The sequence below is a fragment of the Notamacropus eugenii genome, chromosome 3 (assembly GCF_028372415.1).
Source record: "Notamacropus eugenii isolate mMacEug1 chromosome 3, mMacEug1.pri_v2, whole genome shotgun sequence".
Lineage (NCBI taxonomy): Eukaryota > Metazoa > Chordata > Mammalia > Diprotodontia > Macropodidae > Notamacropus > Notamacropus eugenii.
Genome location: NC_092874.1, coordinates 435,644,485 through 435,666,171, shown reverse-complemented (window position 1 = coordinate 435,666,171; position 21,687 = coordinate 435,644,485). Strand labels below are relative to the sequence as shown.

Sequence of the window (21,687 nt, the reverse complement as noted above, 5' to 3'; positions counted from 1 at the left end):
CTCTACCTCTTGGAATTCCTAGATTCCTTTAAGATGTCTTCTCCCCACCCCACAAAACTTTTTATTTTGCATTTTGATGACTGTGCATATTGACTTTTTTTTTTTTACAGTAAAATTTAAACTCTTTGAGGGCAAAAACTGTTTTGCTTTTGTCCTTGTACTTCTAGCACCCAGGCAGACATAATATCTGACACATTAATAAATGCTTTATAAATGTTTGCTGAATTGAAGAAACACTAACAGGCTGTGAGGATGTGAAAACTGTCCCCCTGGATCAAGCTCACTCAGCCCTAATGGGGGTCCAGCAGGTTATCACCCCTTCTAACTTTCCTCAGACTGCCTGGGAGTTATTAGTCTGAGACAAAGTTCTCTCCAGAGATGTTGGTATCAGAGAAAGAGCCCACCACTTAGCATTATTCTTTGAATAGCTCTGTGATTTATATGGCCTTTTTGCTAGTTTGTCTCAAACATAAAATTCCAAAGGTTATTTTTTAAAGTAAAGCTTTATTCTCCCTAAAGATTCTGAAGGGTTTATCCCACACATGTGAAGGAATGACATCATTTCAGAAATTCACTTGGGAACTTTAAATGTTCCTAATCTGATAAGACATCTTAAGGTCCCCTTAATGTTCAAAACTTGTCCAGATTTCTTTCTCAGTTTAAAGATCAGAGCCACCAAATCCTATAAGGTCTGAAATGACATTTGTGACCATCATTTGCGTAATAAGAAAGGAGTGTGGATGGGGTAAGGGGACTCAGCCCTCACAACCTGTGAAATCCTGTCATGTCATTATGTCCTACTAGAAATTAAAGCAAACTAAAAACATCCTCCACAGAAGCAAATAGTTTAACTACTAGTCATAAACCTTCAATCTCACCAAGGTAATTTATACTAGGAGAATAATTATCACTTTAACTTTCTGTAGGGTTGGATGAAATGAAGCAAAAGTTCCCCACCAATGACTTTTGCTTAATTTCATCTAGCCCAATCAAACTTCAATTCTCCACCCCTGATATTTTCTGGTTTCTTCAGTGGTGTCTACAAACACACCCAGGTCTCCCCTCTCCTCAAAAACCCCTTAATTGAACCTACTACTGCTACTTCAAGATGAATCCTTCCATCTATCTCCTCCCTTTGATAGTCATGAGATAGGAACTAGACCTGTGATTTCTCTTCCCTTCTGCCAGTTTCTCAGTCTCCTTTATTGGATCACCATCCACTTCCCCTTAACTGCAGGCATACCTTTCCAGGGGTGGGGAACCTGTAGCTTTGAGGCCACATGTGGCCTTCTAGGTCCTTGGGTGCTTGGACTGAGTCCAAGTTTTACAGAACAAATCCTTTTACGAAGGGGATCTGTTCTGTGAAGTTTGGATTCAGTCAAAAGGCCGAACATGAGGACCTAAAGGCCCACATGTGGCTTTGAGGCTGCAAGTTTCCCAGCCCTGCCCCTTCCAATCTGGCTCCAGCCTACTTTTGTAGACATTACACATTGCTGCTGTTTAGAGACTCTAAGCCCTAAGTGGCTAACTTGCTGTCTCACCTACACCACACGACATCTCTGGCTTCTTATACCCATGCCCTCGCAACCCAGAGTAAACTCCTTTTTTACTCTCACCTCTTAGAATCCTCAGCCAAAGGGGCACATCCTATATCACTTCTTTCCTGACTTCCCAGGACCATGCATTTTCCTTTGGATAGATCTGGTATCTACTTATACAAGTCTATACTGCCCATTCCTTCCATGGACAATGTGAACTCCTTGAGGGCAGGGGCTGTCTTGGTTTTCTCTTTGTACCCCCAGTGCCTGACACGTAGTAATCATTCAACAAACATTGATAAAGCACTTACTATGTGCCAAAGACTGTGCTAAGTGCTGGGGATACACACAAAGGCAAAAGGCAGTCCTTGCTCTCAAAGGGCTTATTCTAATGGAGGGCACTAGTCACGTGGCTGGTTCAGCTTAATAACATAGAAAAGGTTCATAAACTCAGTACAAATTAACTGACTATGACTACATGAAATGTAGCTATGTCCTAGAGGCAGCTAGGTGGTACAGAGGATAGATCACTGGGCCCGGAGTTAGGGAGACCCAAATTTAAATGTAGCTAGGCAAGTCACTTAGCCTCTGACTCAGTTTCCTCAACTGTAAAATGAGAATGATAATAATAGCAACTATCTTCCAGGGTTGTTGTGAGGACCAAACGAGATCACCATAAAGCATAACACACAGTAGGCCCATAGTAAACATTTGTACCCTTCTCTTCACCCCCAGCCATCCACTCTGAATTCTGGGTCCAAGGTATGTATGCTAAAGCCTCAAGCTCTTTTCAATTTTTCAGTCTTTCTTCCACTTCACAACCTTCACCTCTCATGACAGGCTTGGACTAGATGCATCTGAAGTTCCTTCTACCTTTTAAACCTATGATCCTATAACCCCTTACTATTTTTGTTGAAGTTCCAAACTGTGCTCCTGGCCCCAGCCCCCAAATTCCTACTGCTGCACTCTAATCAGCAAACCATCTGGGCAGCAATTATTCTAGCATTTTCTAGGTTTTGTTGTTTTTTTCCAAACATTGCTACATCCACAATGCATTTATAATTCTCCTTCTCTGACCCCACTGAGATGAATTTCCTAATAAATGATTTTTGAGGATAAGGGTGAGGGAAGGATGTAGGGGTTAATTATGGGTACAGAAAACCTAATAATAAAGCTGCCAATGCTTACCCTGAATCCTTTTCAATGGTGCATTCACCTGGATTCAAGGCCAAGTTACTCACTTCCTTTACCCAATCAGTTCACTCATGCCTTTTGTCTCTATCAATTTCTTTCTACCACAGGTTAAGAAACTCATTTTTGGAAAGTCCTGACTTTCTGCTGTTAGCAAGGGTCAGTGAGGGCTTAGTGGGTATTAAGCCACCTGTCAGCCTCTCAGGGTCCTTAGAATGGGGAAGTGGAAGGACTGCTACAAGTGTTAGTACAGTAATAACAGGTTTACAAAGCACCTTCCTAGTAAGAACCCTGTGAGACAGCACCCCTTCTTAACTCATCCAAACTTGCCTGTCATTAAAGGCCCTTCCAATGAGCAAACAGGCTGCATTCTCAAAGCTAATGTTAGCTAGTTTGAAACTTGGATTTTTTCCCCCAGAAACAATGCTCTAAATGTCTATGTTCTCAGGGAAATTAGAAATGCCTATTTGAATAGAAAAATAGCCACACTACAAGAGCTTCCCACTGTTTCTTCAGAGAAAATACATTTCAAATTCCAACTGGGAAACTGGAGAACACCCCAACCCTTCCTTGCACTACCTTATCAATGAAGGAACAATCTTGTTTCCTTCCCATGGCATTTAAGGGACTTCCATTTCCCCTCCCCTATCTCCTTCTCCCCTCATCCCTACCCCATCCCCTACTGTGGCCCCAGAGCAGGATCTCTGGCAAAGGTGGCTCCTGAAGCAGAAAGGCTACTTCTCAGCCAGAAGTCCTCCTTCTGGAAGGGCTCAACCCCTCCTGGCCCATCTCAACTGATAAGCTCTTGCTCCTGCCACCCCCTTTGCTTGGAGGGTCCTCCCCATTCATTCTCTTAGACCAGGTTCATTTCAGTCCACTTTTCTCCTCAGATCGCCCTAGCACTTCGAGGCTAGATCCACTGGGTACCTGATTATATTCTGCCCTGTATCATTCTCCAGTTTTTCACAGTTAAGTCTTATTTCCCCCAGAATATGGAGAGTTCTTTAGGGCCGAGGACTGTGATTTCTACCTCTTTTGTATGCCCCACAGCACATATCACAGCTCTAGGCACATGGCAGACACTTGCATAAGGAAGGTTCTGGGTCCTGATGAAAGCAGGGGTCTTTGTGCTGTCTTTTTATTTACCCCTTCAGTCTCAAAGTGACAGATGACTTCTTTCACCCCAGCCCTCCTACTCTGCTTCCTTCTCTCTACTCCAAGAGATGACACTGGGACTTGTATTATGTTCTTAAAAACCAGAGCAGTCTGTTTACTCTAAAGTTCACACCTTAGAAAAACATGGGGTCAAAAGTCCTTGGAAGAAAAGGGAGGGAGGGGCAAGAGCCAGGCACAGGGAGAAGCGAGGCCTAGCCCAGCCCAGAGCCAGCTCCAGCCCAGCTGACACCTCCTGCTCCCCAGCTGCGCACTGTCTAAGATGTCCAGTGAAGAGAGGCAGAAAAGAGACCACAGCTCCCATCCGTTCTGCCTTCCATTCTTCTAAGCATTAAGGTTTGGGAGAAAAGGAAGAACTAGAAGGCAGGACAGGAGCCGAGAGGCTCAGCCTGGCTATCCATCCAGAAGTTGGAGGATGCTCTCCCGCTCCTTCAGTGTCTTCCAGGCCTGGTCTTTCTCCTTCTTGGTGGGAGTCCTCTTCTTCTGCCGGGCCGCCATGATTTTCCGGAAGGCATCCATGACCTCGTTGTCTGCCATGCGGACCCGCTGCCTCAGCTCCTGGCGAGTCACCTCTTCTTTGGCCAACCTAAAAAGACAGCCACACATGTTCAGCTCCAACTGGCTCAGAAAGCACTCTTCTAAAAAGCCTCCCCAGTCTGAACCAAATCAGTTCACTAGTTTGGTCTGCACCCAGCACAGCTGAACTCTCCAGTTCCATTCCACTCAAAAATCAAAAAAAAGTTCTGGTCAAAAGCCTAATTTCAAAACAACCCAATCCCAAAACATCCCAAGACTCTGGCAGAACCTTGGGTTTCATGAAGCAGTCCAGTGAAACTATGGATCCCTTCTCAGAATAATGTTTCAAAAGCAAAAAATGCAATTCAAAGCATTACCAAGGAAACCAATTATATTGAAAGTTATTAAAATAAGTACTACGTTGATAGACGCTAGGTTATCTTTTGTTATCTCATTTTCCTTATTTTCTCGCTTAGACCATAAATACCCTGAGAGGAGAATGTCTTTTTTTCAGTCAAGCAAATCTTTGCACGTGTACTACATGAACGGCCTCTGCTAAGTGTCACAGGGGATAGTCCCTCCTCTCAAGAAATTTGCAGCCTGCTCATTTTCCTCTAATGGACCATTAAAGGGCATCCACTGTTTTCTAGAACATTCAAATTCTGACCTAGACTTTGATATTAATTAGTCATGGGACATTAGTCAAATCACTCCTCTTTGGATCTCAGTTTCCTCCTATGAAAAATGAGAGGCATGAGATGCGCAGATCAAAGTGAGGCGATATGCAAAAGGGGACACTAGGCAATTTGTTTCTACCATATTAATCTCATGTTTTTTAAAAAAACTGCACACAGTAGAATTCCATAGTTCTTTGCTCAATTCCCTTTCCTGTTCTTCTGTGTCTTGAAATGTTTGTGACTATTGATCACAATAAAAAAAGAGAAAAATGATGAAATACTGTAAGGTGTGGCTGTGTTATTTTAACTTTTTTCTTTGAAGAAAAAATGGGTATATACAGAAATGACTACGGTGTAACAGTGACAGACATCAACCAAACATTTTTTTAAATGAGGGCTTGAACTAGACTATGAGTAAAATCCTTCCAGCTTTAACATTCCAGGATTTTCTCCCATAACATTATCCCCTGATCCCTTTCCAGAGTTATTATTAAGCTGGATTGACAATGAATCTGCCCCATCTGCTCAGGATTCCTAAAAGCATCCAATATGCAGTTCAGCACTAGTCAGTGGACACCCCAAAGTACCCCAAACATTGATGATTCCACATCAATGAGGATGCAAAGTGAAAAACTGAGACACCCTAATAGTCCTCATGAACTGGTATGGCAAAAAACATTCATCAGATGGAAGCCAAATCCCCGATGAGGATGAGCCTCCCTGCAATTAACCAAGTGACAGCTCCTGCCCCTCAAAGCCTTTCCAGTTTTGTGGAATCCACCCAAAGCTTGTGTTCCAATGGCACAGATTCCAAGAATTCAGGGTCACCTTCATCCCACAATGAGGCATCACAGAAAGACTTTAGAGGGTCCAATAACAGCAGCTTCTGTTCACTTAGTGACAATCCCTCTGCTATGGGTGGCACTTTAAGTCAGAAATGGTGAATAACACGGCTACCCAAAGAGAGTCTATCAATGCAGGTAAGTGACTACCTATGCTCATGCCCACCTGAGGAGATCATGCTTCTTGGTTCGGTTGTGAGCGCTGAGTGCCTTCAGTTCAGCCTGCCGCTTCCGTAGCTCAGCAAGGACCTCATCCTCTGAGTCCTCTGCAGGCCTGTCCTCAGACTCCAGCAGGCCCTGCGCTATCAGCTCCTCCTTTATCCGTCCCTCCAGAGACTTGGTATGTGGAACACTGCATATGGAACAGATATCCAGGGTCACCTAAGGTTCACCTCATGACATCACCTTCACCCATCAAAGGACAAGCTGTGTAGAGGATCCAGCCCTGGAGTCACAGAAACTACAAGTGCTTCTTGGTTTAAGCAGCAGCTACTAATCAGGTCCAAGGACTCTCACCTCTCCCCCTGTCATCTTCACTAGGCCTCCTTACTTGAAGTCAGAGACCCTAAGAGTCAGCTGACTCTCAGACAGAAGAATGAGCAGACGCTGAGAACAGATGGGGTGAGGATGGACAGAGAGGGCAACACTACCCACCTGAATGGCTTGTTCTGATTTCGAGGGGAGGTACTGGCACCATCAGCTCCAGACTCCTTGCCAGATACATCCGGGATAGGGGAATCTTCCATGGGGGAGATGATGTTTTCCTAGGCCATGAAAGCGAGACAAGTACAATGACTCTAGTGTTGAGCTCAGCTCTACTCCTACACAGGTCACTCTCTCTGTACCCACCCACCTTTCACAAGTCACCCCTTCCCCAAATCATACCACCTCTCTCTAAAAAAAACCTGTTCTTGTCTAACTTCCTCCCAAAAGTCTTCTTAAACTAAGGGCAAGTGTTCTGGCCACTACAATCACTGCAGCAAACACCCTCTTCCCTAGCACTGAGAGGAATGAAAAATGTAGCCAAGTATGGCTTGAATATGTCAAATTCCTAGTTTGTCTGTCTGTCCTGTATCCCTCCCATCAGATATGAGCTCTCAGAGACAGGACACCCTAACTTTTCCTCTCACATTCCACAGCGATTTGTGTCCCATGAAAAAGGGCTCTATACGATGCAACATGTTCCGTTTGAGGTAATTTAGGGACCAGCTCTTAGGACCACAGAGCTAGCAGTGGAATGGACCTTAAAGGCCATGTAGTCTAACTCCTTAATTTTACATATGAGGAAACTAAGACCTGCAACAGTTAAGTGACTTGCCAAAGATCCCACAGGTAATGAAAGGCAACATTTGAAACCAGGTCCTTTAATCCAAAGCTCAAGCTTCTCATGTCAAACTGCCTCAGTCTCATTCTGAGTTCACTGAACTAGGGCATCTTGGGCACCCCACGCCTCTGGATCCTCACCTCCACCAAAGCCTGTAGAAGTCGTTGAGTCAAGGGGCCAAAAGGACACCCATCTTCAGGCTGCTCATGCTGGGCCTCTGATTTCTTAAGCAATGCATCCACATCTGGAACCAAAGAGGGGTAGATGATATAAAGGAGGCAAGTGGATTGCCAGGCACAGCTTAGACATTTTCCCTGGGTCTTATAGGAATGAGGAGGAAGAGGGAAAAGATGAACTGACTAGACCAAGGAGAATACCTTTAGTGTCCAGTTCAGTCAATGGTCCCATAATGCCTTTCTTCTTGTCAGCTACAGCTGCTGCCCGGGCCCCATCCTTCTGTTCTTCCAGTAAATCCTCCTGGGCCCAGCGCTGGGAATAGTGCTTCCCCAGGGGTGGGATCTGTATGGAAAAAGGAAGCAAACAGGATAAGGACCAGTCAAACCAAAGAACCTTTTTTGCAGTTTTTCCTTCCTTATTCAATGTGTTTCAGAAGCAGAGCCTGAGGTAGTCTAAGTCTCCAAATAAGACACTCCCTGCCCAAAACAGGGTGCGACATGGGGCGGTGCTCAGAAGGGTCTACCTTGTAATGCTCAGCCTCATCTTCTGGGGGCTTCAGCAGCTCTTCCAGCGTTCGTACTTCCTCACTGGTGATGTCAGCACAGTACGGCTCCACGGAAGCCCAGAACCTGGGAGCAGAGCCTGGCCCTGAGCACAGACAGTCCCCTCGCCTATTATCAGCCACTGAATTAAGTGCCTGCTAGATGGGTGTTCCCATTCTACATGCTTATCACAGAGAACAATGACAACCCCCAGGAGATCAGCATCCCCCCTGGAGTCCCTCCCAATTCCTGATAACCCATTCCCCTTGACTTCTCCCAGCCCTGCACCTGTTAGGAGCGTCATTCTTGGGAATCCGAGGCACATCAATGGGGTCATCTGTGAACTCATATTCCTGGATCTTGGGCTGGAGGTTCTTGGATTTGGGCCGACCAGGCCCAGGCCCAGGCCCATGACCTGCCTTTCCTTCCAGCTTCTGTTTTTTGGGCTTGCCATGTTTTGCAGGGGCTCCCAGTTCATGGTCCCGGCCCAGCTTCAGGAATCGCCGGTCACCTTTCTTATCCTGCCAGTCAGTCAGAATCTGAAAGACAGACAGAGGGTTACTGAAGGAAAGAAGGGAGCCACTTTCACCCAAAAAAAAGATGGAGCCTGAGGGACATAAGCCCTCAAGAAATGGGCTGGTGGTTGCCTCTATAACTCAAATATTCATCCAGGCAGCCTTCCCAGGCTATGGATGATACCTTGCTGCAACAGCACTTCCTTCCCCAGCACTCAGGGTCACACATGGCCTGCCTCCCAAGTATAAGCTTCCTTTGTCTTCTCTTAACTCTTCCAAGTACCCACACCCTAGCACGGACATGACGACTCCTGCCTATTCCATTCCAGCTTGGCCTCACTACCCAATCTGTGCTCCCCTCCCTTCTTCCACCCTGTCACTAGGGCAGGGACCAGTCAAAGGAAGAAGTCACCTGGGTCTCAGCCTCCAACACCCGAAGACGTCGGCTGGCTGAAGAAAGCAGGTTCTCCAGCTCCAGCTGCAGGGTGTCAAGCTCCTCAATGCCAATGCCATCATCTTCTGAGCGGGCCAGCACCGCTGTGTATCGGGGACATACCTTCAAGTGGTCAACTGACTTGAAGTCATGGAACTGCAGCGGGCAGTCCTTTAGCTCACTCATGGCGTTTGGGTGCTCTACAGGGCTGGAGAGGAAGACAGTCAACTGACAAGAACAGGGAGGCGGTGTGGCACAAGAGGACCTCTTTGGGGAGGGGATGGTCCTGGGACAGCCTTAACTTGCAATGGAAACAGGAATTCTCCCCACTTCTAAGATGTCCCTGCTCTCTCTCATTCAACCTCTTCTGCTAATTTGACCCCAATTCCACTCCTGCCTACCCTGATCCCCAGTCATGTCTCCTACCAGGCTCCTGTCCTCATTCTTCCTGTTTCACAACTTGTTTTTCCCTCCCATGACCCCTGAACTTCTGCCTTCTTCCCTTTCCTTTTCTTTTTCATTCTTCTTTTTCCTCATTTAAGTCAATAAGCCTTCATTAAGCATCTGCTACATACCAGGCACTGTGCTGGGTACCATGAATACAAAGGTAAAAAGAAAATAGTTTTTGCCCTTGAGGAATTTATAAGCTATTGAGGAGAAATTTGTATATGTATAAATGTATGCCCATGGATGTATATGCACATATATGTATATAGATGTACATATATGTGCAAATAAATCCTAAAAATATGCCAAATAAATACAAATTAATTTGGGGGACAGAGCCAATAACAACTGGGGGAAAATGATATAGGCTTTTTGTAGGAGTCAGCATTTAAACTGAATCTTGAGGATCCTGGGGACAGCCTTTGTAAAGACACAGAGACAAAATGGTGAGTGCTGGCAAGAGTGAGTGGGCAAGGAGGGCCAGTTTGGTGGCAGGCAGAGTGCTAGAGGAAGAAGAAAGAACCTGAAGTCATGATGTGGAGGAATTCAAAGGCCAAACAGAGGAGTTGTCCTCTGTCCTAGAGGCAACAGGGAGCCACAGAAGGGCATGGGAGTAAATACAAAAGGACACATTTGAGAAATGCTATGGAAGCAAAATCGCCAAGACTTGGCAACTGGTTGAATACGAGATATGAGACAACGAGCCCCACCTGGCTGATCGGAAGGACAGTGGGGTTTGTGCTAATCTGTTTCACCTCAGGAAGATGAAGCTGACTCCCAGATACAAAAGGGAGAGGCAGCATGGCCTAATGGCGAGAATACTCACCAGATACAGGAAAGGCAGGAGGAGGGAGAGGTCTAAGGAAAAAGTTAAGAAGTTATGTTTTGGACATGTCGAGATTGCAGTGGCTATAGCATGTCCTGGAGATGTCTAGCACGCGACTAATGAGACAGATCTAACAAATGTGAGAGCTGGATTTCATAGGATCATAGACTGAGAGCTAGGAAGAACCTTAGATAACATGGAATCTGATCCTTCCCTCCCCACCCTCCGCTTTTCAAAGAAAACTAAAACAGAGAGAGGTTCAGTGAATTGTCAAGGATCCTACAACTAACGTCTAAGGGAAGAAATGAACTCAGATCCACCTGACTCCAGGTACAGTGAGTGCCTATCCACTATGCCATGCTACCCTTCAATGTGAGATTGGGAAGTCAGCTGCAACCTCCTGAGGTGAAACAATATGTGTACAGATAAATACAAAAATGCCCATAAAATAAATACAAAATAATTTGGAGGAGGGAGTGATTACAACTAGGGGAAATCAGGAAAAGTCTTTTCTAAGAGGTAAGAGAGATGACAGTTGAACTATGGGAGCTGCTATCACCAAGGAAAAACATGCAGAGAAGTGAACCTCAGTCACAGCCCTAGAGAATGCTCAGAGTTATAGGTGAGCTATGATGCTTCTGCACTCAGACCCAGTCCTCCTGACTGGTGAGTGAGTAAGTGCAACCTAGTCCACGTTGTTTCTAGTAACAGGCAATCAGATACCATTCAGCCTTCCATCTTGCCATCTGCCTGTCACCTTGCACCCTTCTTTCTTCAACTTTCTACCTTTGGCACAGTATTCAAACCAAGAGTGCCGTTGCCTCTGAAAAGGACAGGTCAACTGACTGCCCTATGTACAACAACTCACATCCCTGTGAATCCTCAGACCAAAGCTCTCTTCCCTAGTTTCCATGTTCATTAACTCCCCCAATTAGAATGTAAGTCTCCTGAGAGCAGGCACTGTCTTATATTTGTATCTCCAACGTGGTCATCATCTCCAGGCTAAGTACTGGACTTCCTCTACCAGGCCCCCAACCTAGAGCCTCTTTCCAGTCCAGGAACTCCCACTTTGGAAGTAGCCCGGGTCAGGAAGCCTCTTCCTCTGATTGGATGGCTCCCAACAGAACTCCTACTTAAGAAGGACTGCCTAGGTCAACAGTCTCATTTCTCCCCAGACTGCCCTGTGACTTTCCAAGGCATCTCCCTTGTCAGAGTGGAAGCTCCTACTGCACAGGGCTTTCCTTTGCACCAGCATTTGTATTACCCGCCCTTGCGCACAGTGCCTGGAAGTCACAACTGCTCAATAACAAAGATGTGTCTGTTGACTAGACAATGTGGTATGTGCTAGTATGTCTGTAATGAGTGGTCATTCAGTTGTTTAAAGGATGCTGAGGAGAGGTGGAACAAAGAAGGGACACAAAACCCAGCGGAAGAGAGCGCTGCACTGTCAACTGAGAGTGTCTAGAAGAATGAGGGCTGGAGAAGGGGCAGATGGAGTCAGGGTCCTGCTTCCTGCCATCCAATCTTGACCTTCCACATATTCCCTCTCCTAGACCTGCCCCTCCATCTTTCTCCAACACAGAATTAGGGGCATTCCTTTTACTGATCCTTTCCCTGCAGCCCCCAATGGCCCCTCGCCTCCACACCCCCTCCCCTCCCCTGCAGACTCCCAAGTCCCTTGCTCTATACATCCCTCCCCTCCCCTGCAGCCCCCCATGGCCCCTCACCTCCACGTCCCCTTCCCTTCCATACAGCACCCCCAATGGCCCCTCGCCTCCACACCCCCTCCCCTCCCCTGCAGACTCCCAAGTCCCTTGCTCTATACATCCCTCCCCTCCCCTGCAGCCCCCCATGGCCCCTCACCTCCACGTCCCCTTCCCTTCCATACAGCACCCCCATGGCCCCTCACCTCCACACCCCCTCCCCTCCCCTGCAGACTCCCAAGTCCCTTGCTCTATACATCCCTCCCCTCCCCTGCAGCCCCCCATGGCCCCTCACCTCCACGTCCCCTTCCCTTCCATACAGCACCCCCATGGCCCCTCACCTCCACACCCCCTCCCCTCCCCTGCAGACTCCCAAGTCCCTTGCTCTATACATCCCTCCCCTCCCCTGCAGCCCCCCATGGCCCCTCACCTCCACGTCCCCTCCCCTCCCCTCCCCTCCCCTCCCCTGCAGCCCCCCATGGGCCCTCCCCTCCACGCCCCCTCCCCCCTTCCCAAGCCATCCTCCCCTCCCCTCGCTTCCCTCAGCCCCACAGCCCCCGCCCCTCCTCACTCCCCGTGTCATCGCCCACTCCCCACGCCCCGGTCCCGCCTCCACCTTCACAGCCCGAGCTCTATCCGGATCCCACGAGGCGCTCGCTCGGCCGGCCTCGGTCCCTCGCGGGTGGAGGGGCCAGGTCCACGAGCTCAGGTAACTGCTGGCCCTGCAGGGACAGGCGGAGCCGCCCACTGCGGCCCGGGGGTGGTGCAAAGGGGCCGGGCCCACTCTCGGGCGAGGCTGGGGAGCCTAGGCGGCTCGGGCCTGGGCAGTAACAGACGACGGGCGGGCGGGGTCAGAACCGGAAGAGGCGGGGCCATCCCGTGTCTGGCCCTGTCCTAATATGGAGACAGAACGGCGAGCTGGGCTGTACCTTCTTGCTGAGGGAGGGGGAGAGAGGCGGGGGGTGCAGGGGTGACAGGGAAGGACAGACACGGCAGAGCTCCCCTCATCGTGTCAGGCCCTGAAGAAGGGTTTCCAGCGTCGGAGAGAAGGGGTTCCTGCGAGCTTCAGGGGAAGAGGAGAACAGCTGTCGTTGTTTCGCTCCAGCTCCCCCTGCCCTTGGAGCAGCGGTGGTAGCGCCCAGGCCCGGCTCCCGGAAGAGACGGCGCCCCGGAGCCAGTGCACTCCTGCACTTCCGCTTTCCGGCCTAACCAGCCCCAGCAATGGTGAGAATTGGGGGGCGTCCGCTGAGGATCCTCGGGGGGGCAAGGGGAGGGAGGCCACGCTGCGCTGGGGAGGGAGCCGAGGCTTCCCAGGGGCTAAGGAGGATCAGGGGACGGTGGGGGAGCCGAGGCAGGTCCACTGGGGAGGAGCCTGAGTGGGCCCCTGGGGCTGGGAGAGCTGCTGGGGCAAAGGCGCGGAGGGCGGATGAGGGACTTGGCAGAAGGGCACAGAGAGGATGAGGGGGCGTCCCGGGGGGTGGGGAGTAGAGGATCGAGGGCACGGGGGAGGAAGGGGAGGATGAGGAGGGGGGAAGCAGGGGCTGGGGGGATGCAGGGATGGATGAGTAGAGGGGCAAATGCGCGGAGGGCGGATGATAGAGCGAGACCCGAAGACTGAGAGGGATGGAGGAGGAGCAGGGAGGGGCAGCAAGAGCAAAAAGTGAAGAAGGGGAAGTGGGCAGGGGTGGGGCATGAAAAAACAGGGTTCGGAGATGGGGCACCGAGATTTGGATCCCAGCCCTGCACTGGACCAGGGCTGAGTGACCTTGACCGAGTCATTTTCCGCCTTAATTTCCTAATTTGGCGATGATGTCTATGCCACCCCCCCCTCCGGGCTACAATAAAAGTACTTGATTGGATTGTGTGAAGGGAGTTATTATGGAGAAATGAGAGGATGCCAAGGTGATCCAAAGAGGCATTTTGGGGAGGAGTTGGGGGTGGGGCATGAAGGGCACAGGTGGAGTTTGCCAGCCCCCATGTCTGGTCCCCTGGGGGAAGGGGCAACCGGGGCCGCCAAGCTGAGGGTGCTGTCTGGTTCCTGTTAACACCAGTAATAGGAAAAACGAAATGCATGTTTCTTGGAGCAGGGGTGGGGGGCACCCAGCTCTGATTCCTTTTCTGTTTCCTATAGACTGCCACTCTCCGCCCCTACCTTAGTGCCGTTCGGGCCACACTGCAGGCTGCGCTTTGCCTGGAGAATTTCTCCTCCCAAGTTGTGGAGAGGCACAACAAGCCAGAGGTAGAAGTCAGGTAGGAAAGAAGCAGAGCATGGGGGCCTTGCTTATTGGGACTGAAGGGCAACCCCAGGACCAAGGTGTCGGTGAAAACTGCAGAGCTGTTTCTGCAGCACTGCATCCCAGAATGGTGCATATGGGCAAAGAATCCTGTGGGGATGATTTCAGGCGATTTACACATCTCTGAGTTATCACTTCCTCTTTTTTTTTTTTTTTTACCATAAGGACTGAGGGAGGATATAGTGAGTGACATGAGCTGAAAGAAATTTTGGTGATAAGTGCAAAAATCATTCTGGATCAATAATTAAAGAACTTGGGCTATTTTTTTTTTCGTTAATCTACTTGTATAGTTGATCTCTATAGTTCCTGGGGTTTGGGTTTTTTTGGATGTATTTTTTTCCCCAAAATTTATTGATTTATTTTCAGTTTTCAACAATCACTTCCATAACTTCCAAATTTTCTCCCCCTTCTTCACCAAGACAGCGTGCAATCTTATGAGTTCCATACGTACACTCCTATTAAACACACTTCATATTAATCATGTTGCGTAGAAGAATTAAAACAAATGGGAGAAACCATAAGAAAAACAAAATGTAACAAAGGAGAAAATAATTTGCTTCATTCTGCGTTCCAACTCCGTAGTTCTTTCTCTTGATGTGGATGGCATTTTGCATCATGAGTCCTTTGGGAATGTTTTAGGTTTTTGCTTTGCTGTGAAGGACTAAGTCTATCGTAAACAGCTGTGGAGCACTGTGGCTATTACTGTGTATAATGTTGTCCTGGCTCTGCTCTCTTCGCTCAGCATCAGTCCATCATATAAGTCCTTCCAGGCCTTTCTGAAGTCTTCCTGTTCATCATTTCTTAATAGCACAATAGTATTCCATTACATTCTTATACTACATCTTGTTCTGCCATTCCCCAGTTGATGGGCATCTCCTCTATTTCTAGTTCTTGGCCACCACAAACAGAGCTACTATAAATATTTTGGTCCTTTTCCCATTTTTATGATCTTTTTGGGATACAGTCCTAGAAGCAATATTGCTGGGGCAAAGGGGATGCACATTTTTATAGCCCTTTGGGCATAGTTCCAAATTACTCTTCAGAATGGTTGGATCAGCTCATGGCTCTACCAACAATGCATTAGTGTTCCAACTCTCCCACATCTTCTCCAATGTTTATCATTTTTCTGTCTTGTCATGTTAGTTTATCGAAGGTGTGATATGGTATTTGGTTCCTGTTTTGAATCATCTGTGCAGTTAGCTAGATTGTGTCTGCCACCTTGTGCTTTTATCTTAGTTGGTGATTTTAGGTCCTGTTGTGTAGGGTCTTCTGGACTTCTCTTCATCCATTGACAGTGGAATCTTTGATGTTGCATTTATAGGAGTAGTAAAGAACTCCTGTTACAACCTGTGACCATCAGCAGGAATGAGAAGGAAAAGGTTCTGATCGAGGGTTCCATCAACTCTGTTAGAGTCAGCATTGCTGTAAAACAGGTTAGTTTAACACTTGAGGATTGCTTAAAACTGGAAACTGGATGTTAGAAATTTTGCATGACACTGAGGACTTAGGGTCCTGAGATCCCTAGATGTGGGATTGTTGAGGAAAGAGCTTAATGAAATGAAACAGTGAAACAATATTTTCTGGGACCTCACTGCTTTAGGAAGGTGAGCAGTGTGGAGACAAAATAGATTCTATCATGAATAAGTATCAAATCGAATCTTTTCAAGTTGTTACCTTTTGCAGACTATGATGGACAGAGCCCCAATAGTAGAGTCAGAGCTGCATGTGAATCTGTCCTGCCTCTCAGGAGCTTTGTGAACTTGGGCAGGTCACAAAGGTTATGTTTCTGTGAGCCTCAGTTTCCCCATACACAAAATGAAGATAATGGACTACCTACTTCACAGGGTTCTCAAGAGGACCAAATGAAATAGTTGAACATGGTTTATAAACATAAGATGATATGTAAATATATGTTTACTTCTAACGATAACACAAATTCAGATATATTTTAGCTGCATGATACAAAAGTAACAAGATTGATGCAGTTCTCTTTCCTATTTTCTGAGGCTAGGCCTTTTGACTTTTTTGGTGGAATGAGAGAGGAATACTAGGTGGTGCAGTGGATAGACTGGGCCTGGAGTCAGGAAGTCTCATTTTCCTGAATTCAAATCTGCCTTTAGACACTTACTAGCTATGTGATCATGGGCAAGTCACTTAACCCTGTTTGCTCAGTTTCTCATCTGTAAAAATGAAGTGGAGAAAGAAATGGCAGACCACTTCAATATCTTTGCTAGGAAAATCTCAAATGGAGTCACCAAGTGTCAGATATGACGAAAATGACCAGACAACAAAAACTACATACATACTTCATCCAGAAAAAGGAGATAGAACTAGTTCCCAGGAATGGAAATAGGTCATCTTAATTAACTTTTATTGCACCACGGGTCTCTTGGGCAGTCTAGTGAAGCTCATAGACCCCTTCTCAGAATGTGTTTTTAAATGCTTAAAATACTGAGGATTACAACAGAAGCCAATTATCTCAAAATACAGATATGAAAAATATTAGAACAGGTTCACAGACCCCAGGCTAGGAATCCCTGTGTTCATGTAATGTTCTTAAGTTGGGGAGGACCTTCCCTGATATGCTTAACTCTCCTCATTCTTGAAGGTTAGTTTTTTTCCTTTTGGTTTCCAGAAGCCTGGGTTGAAGGACATGGCAAGGCAATGGTCTCAGAATGGACAGACAGCCTCTGTATGGTAGCATTGTGGGGAAACAGTTGGGTGTGAGAGACTGAGGACCAGACCATTGATTGTGCTGGCTTTGTGGAAACTTGGATTTTTTATTGGTCTCTGCAGGCTGATGAGATTGAGAAGATCCTTTGCCACAAATTCATGCGCTTCATGATGATGAGAGCGGAGAACTTCTTCATCTTGCGGAGGAAGCCTGTGGAGGTGAGCTAGAGACCTGGATCTGAAGTACTTAACCAGGGAGAGTAGCTGTAATTGGTGTGTCCTGGGTTCAGAACTTGGGTAGCTTAATAACTGCTGGCCTGGGTAGATGGGTCCCTCTGATCTTCCTGACTCAAAATGTGTTTCTCTTTTTTCTTAATTTGCTCATTTGTCCATCTGTCTCCATGACAGGTGAGAATTCCCAGTGGTATAGGAACAGTGTGTGGGATAGCATTTCATGCCTTCCAAGATTATTGCTGGATTGATGATTGTCCCTGATACCTCCATCTTGGCTTACTCAGGGCCAGAGACCACCATCTTGAACTCTTCCTCCAGGCAGTAGTCAGTGAATTTTCTTTCTTTGGCTGAGAAGGAAAGGCATCAGAGGCTTAGGAGAAGCCATACCGTCAGCTTAAGGAGGAATGAGACAAGCATAAGACAACAGTTCCACTCTTAAGAGTGCCTAATCTAGTTAGGGAAATGTCATAGTTTTTATTATGCTTCATGCAATACTGTGCTTCCCAAACTTATTTGTCCTAGTACCCCCCTTTTTTTAAAAAATACTCAGTGCTGCTACCCCCACCAATCATTTCAGTGCCCCCCAGGGGGAGTTACTGCCCACTTTGGGAACCTATACACTATTTCATTGGATCTTCACAACATTTTGAGGTATTCATTTCCCCATTTTACAATTTAGGAAATTGAGGCTTTGAGGGGCTTGCCCCAAAGCACTCAGCTGGCTAGTAACAGGCTGATTTGAGGCCTTAACCTTGTGGCATTCTCACTTGGGTCTAGCATTCAGTCTAATCATGGCAGCACTGCCACTAAGGAGGTTTTGCATTTTCAGATCTCTGTCTCTCTGGGCTTCATAGAATCTTAGAATTTAAAGTTGGAAGAGGTCTTAGAAATCTTTAGTCTTATCCCCATCATTGTATGCATGAGAAAACTGAGACCTTGTGAATTTCAGTGATTGGTTCAGGGTTGTACAACTCCTCTGACTCCACATATAAATCTCTTCCCAATATGCATACCCATACTGTTTCTCACTTTCCCTGTGTGTAAAATTTGTATGGGCTAGATGACCTCTAAATATGTTTGCATCTGTAAAGCCCTATGATTGTATGGTAGATGGAGCAACAGTTGCTTCAAAATAGGATTTAAGAAAAAAATGCTTTAAAAACTTTCTAGACAGAATAACCCTTATAAGGTCAACACTAGAAAAAAGAGATTATTCTTTAGGATGACTCTCATGTCATTATCAATTTGAGAATACATTCTTTTCTTTCCTCCAGATCACAACTTGTACCCAAATATCCCATAGATATTTGTACAAAAAATGTAGAGAAGCTTTGTGTAGCCTCAGGTTCAGTACCTTCACGGTCCCAAAAGAGTTGGCATATTGGCAGGGGAAAGATAAATATTGCTTGTGAGAAGGTAGGGTTTCAATGCTACCCACCTCTGAGCAGAGAAATAATAGACGTAGAGTGATGATTGAGACATGTTTCTCTTGGACCTGACCATTGCAGGAATTAATTTTGCTTGACTCTCTGTTTTATTTATAAGGGTTTTTCTTTTTCATGCTTTTTCAGTTTTGGGGGGTTAGAGGGAAAAGGCAGGCTTTCACTGATTGAAAGAAATTTTAAAGGATTTTTTTTTTTGTGGGAATTGAAGTAAAGAATATGGATTGAGAGAGGATATGTGGTCTACAAGACTTCTACTCTCTTTCTATTGCCCCCCTTGCTCCCTCCCAGCAATTAAACTGCTAATTTTTTTCTGTTTCTTTATCTGTTTCTCAGGGTTATGATATCAGTTTCCTGATTACAAACTTCCACACAGAGCAAATGTATAAACACAAACTGGTGGACTTTGTGATCCACTTCATGGAGGAGATTGATAAGGAGATCAGTGAAATGAAGCTGTCGGTCAATGCTCGGGCTCGTATTGTGGCAGAGGAGTTCCTCAAGAATGTGAGGATATTGAGGGCTTTGCTGTTTCCTTAGGGGGCAAGAAGGCTGGCATAGAAATCAAATCACCTTTTTTAGTAGAAAGATGATGTTTGGAAAATGGGGTTTCTTCCCTGAAAAATTATTAGTGCTGGAAGGAGCATCTGCGCCAGTTCTGATGCACCCAGTTGCTTTAGGCCTAGATCTGCAGGCCAGCTCTGAGACTTGCAGCACTTCTTCCATCTCTTAAAACATCGCAGGAAATCTACTGTCCTAGGGTGGCCTAGGCCCAGCATCTCAAAATATTCTTACCCAGGAAACTTGTCTGAATTTCAATTGTATCCATCATGAGGAAGTCAAGTAATGTTCTGCAAAGATAGAGTGGATAATAGGAACCATGGTTTGTGTAGCTTAGAAGTCATTCCGTGTCTTGTGGCTGGTGTCTGTTTTTCCAGGCATAATGATCTTGATCTCTGCAGCCAATTTTTACTCTTTTTTATTTACTTCCCACAAGGTGTCCATTTCATTCTAGTTATAGGGACCTTTAGTAAGGGAAGACCTAATCAGACAGTGTAAGAGCAGTGACTGGTGTGTGCTCCTTACATGTTTATTTGATTTTGGCTAGATAATCTCAGTGTGTGCACACACATACGCACACACACACTCACGCTCACGCGCGCACACTCACACACACATGCACACACGCGCACACACACACTCACACTCTGCTATCGTCTCACAGAACTTCATTTGTTGGTGTGTTGTTCATAGTTAACTCTTATCCCCAGATACCTAATTTAGTATTTATTGTATGTAGTAAAGCATGGACTCTGTCCAGAAGAAGTTCACTTTCCTAATAGTGACAATTACTACCAGTTTCTCCTGGGATTTAATTAAACTTCATTCTGTCTGCAGAAAATAGATGTGTTAACCACCCCTCTGGAGATGAGAAGCTCAATTCGACAAATATTTATTGAACCACATGCAAGACTCTGTGCAGGTGCCCAGGGAGATAGATGTATAAAATAATCCCTGCCCTCAAGGAATTTACAGTTCAGTGAAATGAGGAGATGCTTGAAGTCTAAGATGCTTTGAATTCTTCCTTACGTACTTAGTATAAGTATTGGTTGAACAGCTATTGCCCAAGGTTGAGGGTGAAACTGCATTCAGCTTTTTTCTGTGTTAGCATGTCAAGGATCCAAAAGTGATGCAGTCTGCAACCTGCCACACTTTAGTACTCCACTGAGTTGCTATGGCCCAAAGCCCCCCCAAAACTAAGGGACCCAGCCCCTTGCTGATAGATAAGCTTCCTTTTGCTGACAGATTTTATTGGCTTTTTGAAGCTTTTCCAGCTTGATACAGAACTTTCTAGGACCCAAGGCTTGGGACTTAACCTTGAAAAGACTTAGCTGCAGGACTTTGACAGAGGTATCAGTGAAGAGCCATTCATTAACCTCCACTGTGTATGCTAGCTAGCATTGTTAATGTACATCATGGGAGAAATCAAAGAAATAAAGGGATAAAAGAGTCCTTAACTGTAAGGGACTAAAGAACCTTCCAAATCCAGTTTGGGATGGGGAAACTCAGAGAGAGAAGAACAATGAGAGATGTTAGTATTCAGAAGAGTTATCATCTCATTGGTGTGGGCAGCCTTGCTTTGCCTTAATGGAAGTCTTCTTGCCTTGCTGTGGCCTTAAAACAGTTCAGGGCCTAGTTGCCAGTCCTTTGGTAACAAATTTCTCTGAACTCAGCTAAGCTGATTCTTACATGACTGATTGTCATCAGGCCTGTTCAGTCTGTCCAGCTTGAGATAGACCTTGACGGAACAGAAGATGTAGCATTCAAGTACCCAGGGATACCTGGGTATGATGAAGGGGCATCAGAGATGAATGGGGCCCACTAGTTGGGGCAACCCGGGAGATACCAAAACATGGACCCCTCTTCCTTTCAGACTAAGAGGCTGGTTTGTTAGGTCAGGGAGCCTCAGGCTGAAGTGAAATAAGGAAGAGCTAGAGTCTTTCATCCTTAAGTTTCTTAGTGCAGTGCCCAAGGTAGGCTTTTATTAAATGCTTGCTGAATAAGTAATGTTGGGGTGGGGGGTGGGGGTAATTTGGTAGCAGAAGGATATAGAAAGGTAGAGGGAAACTTTGGAGACCTTAATTGCATGGAGGCCTTTTAGCTGAACTTTGACAAAGTGGGAGCAGTCAATGCAATGCCAACACCATTGAGCACCTAATCTGGTTTCTCCTTTTGCTTTCTTCACAGTTTTAGAGCATCTGATTGGATCTCTGGTTGCCCCCTCCTCTCATCCTCTCTCCTGTCTGCAAAGCTGCCCTGCTGGAGCTTGGAAGGACCCTGGGGCAAGGGGAGGGACAGGGCTTGGGGATGCTGGGCACAAGCTGGAGAGCTTGCTATTGGAAAGAAAACAGCAGTAGACCTGCAAGGCCACACCCACTGGGTCAGCCTGGCCATCAATGTTCAGTCCCCTGGGCTGGGACGGTTTTTTTTTTAATGTCTTGAAATTTAAAACTTTGTGCTTGTAGGATACTGTAACCTTTTGTCTTTTTTTAAACCAACATAACCATCTCCAGTTGCTTTACTGGTCGCTGTGGGTCTGGGCAGGCCTGGAGCCAAAAGGTGACTGTGGCCTTCTTTCC

At 46.5% G+C, this 21,687-nt stretch overlaps 2 protein-coding genes across 4 annotated transcripts; one reads left to right on the top strand and one right to left on the bottom strand.

The window, feature by feature from the left end:
- Window positions 1–484: 484 nt before the first annotated feature.
- Window positions 485–12,659, bottom strand: TADA3 (transcriptional adaptor 3). 2 transcript variants are annotated; one of them, XM_072598552.1, is made up of 9 exons: window positions 12,521–12,659; window positions 8,908–9,136; window positions 8,269–8,519; window positions 7,962–8,109; window positions 7,639–7,780; window positions 7,402–7,505; window positions 6,592–6,701; window positions 6,104–6,289; window positions 485–4,488 (listed from the first exon to the last, which is right to left on the bottom strand). In XM_072598552.1, the coding sequence occupies exons 2-9, from the start codon at window positions 9,112–9,114 to the stop codon at window positions 4,296–4,298; spliced, it is 1,341 nt and encodes a 446-aa protein (XP_072454653.1). In that variant the 5' UTR covers window positions 9,115–9,136; window positions 12,521–12,659; the 3' UTR covers window positions 485–4,295. The 2 variants fall into 2 exon arrangements, with proteins under 2 accessions (XP_072454653.1, XP_072454654.1); XM_072598553.1 differs by having other exon boundaries at window positions 7,962–8,067.
- ARPC4 (actin related protein 2/3 complex subunit 4) lies at window positions 12,519–21,572 on the top strand. Of its 2 annotated transcripts, none has more exons than XM_072598563.1 (7): window positions 12,519–12,613; window positions 12,921–13,128; window positions 14,036–14,154; window positions 15,520–15,631; window positions 16,995–17,090; window positions 18,884–19,054; window positions 21,296–21,572. In XM_072598563.1, exons 2-7 carry the CDS (start codon window positions 13,126–13,128, stop codon window positions 21,299–21,301), a joined length of 507 nt encoding a protein of 168 aa, XP_072454664.1. In that variant the 5' UTR covers window positions 12,519–12,613; window positions 12,921–13,125; the 3' UTR covers window positions 21,302–21,572. The 2 variants fall into 2 exon arrangements, with proteins under 2 accessions (XP_072454664.1, XP_072454665.1); XM_072598564.1 differs by having other exon boundaries at window positions 12,526–12,613; window positions 13,010–13,128.
- The last annotated feature ends 115 nt before the right edge of the window (window positions 21,573–21,687 follow it).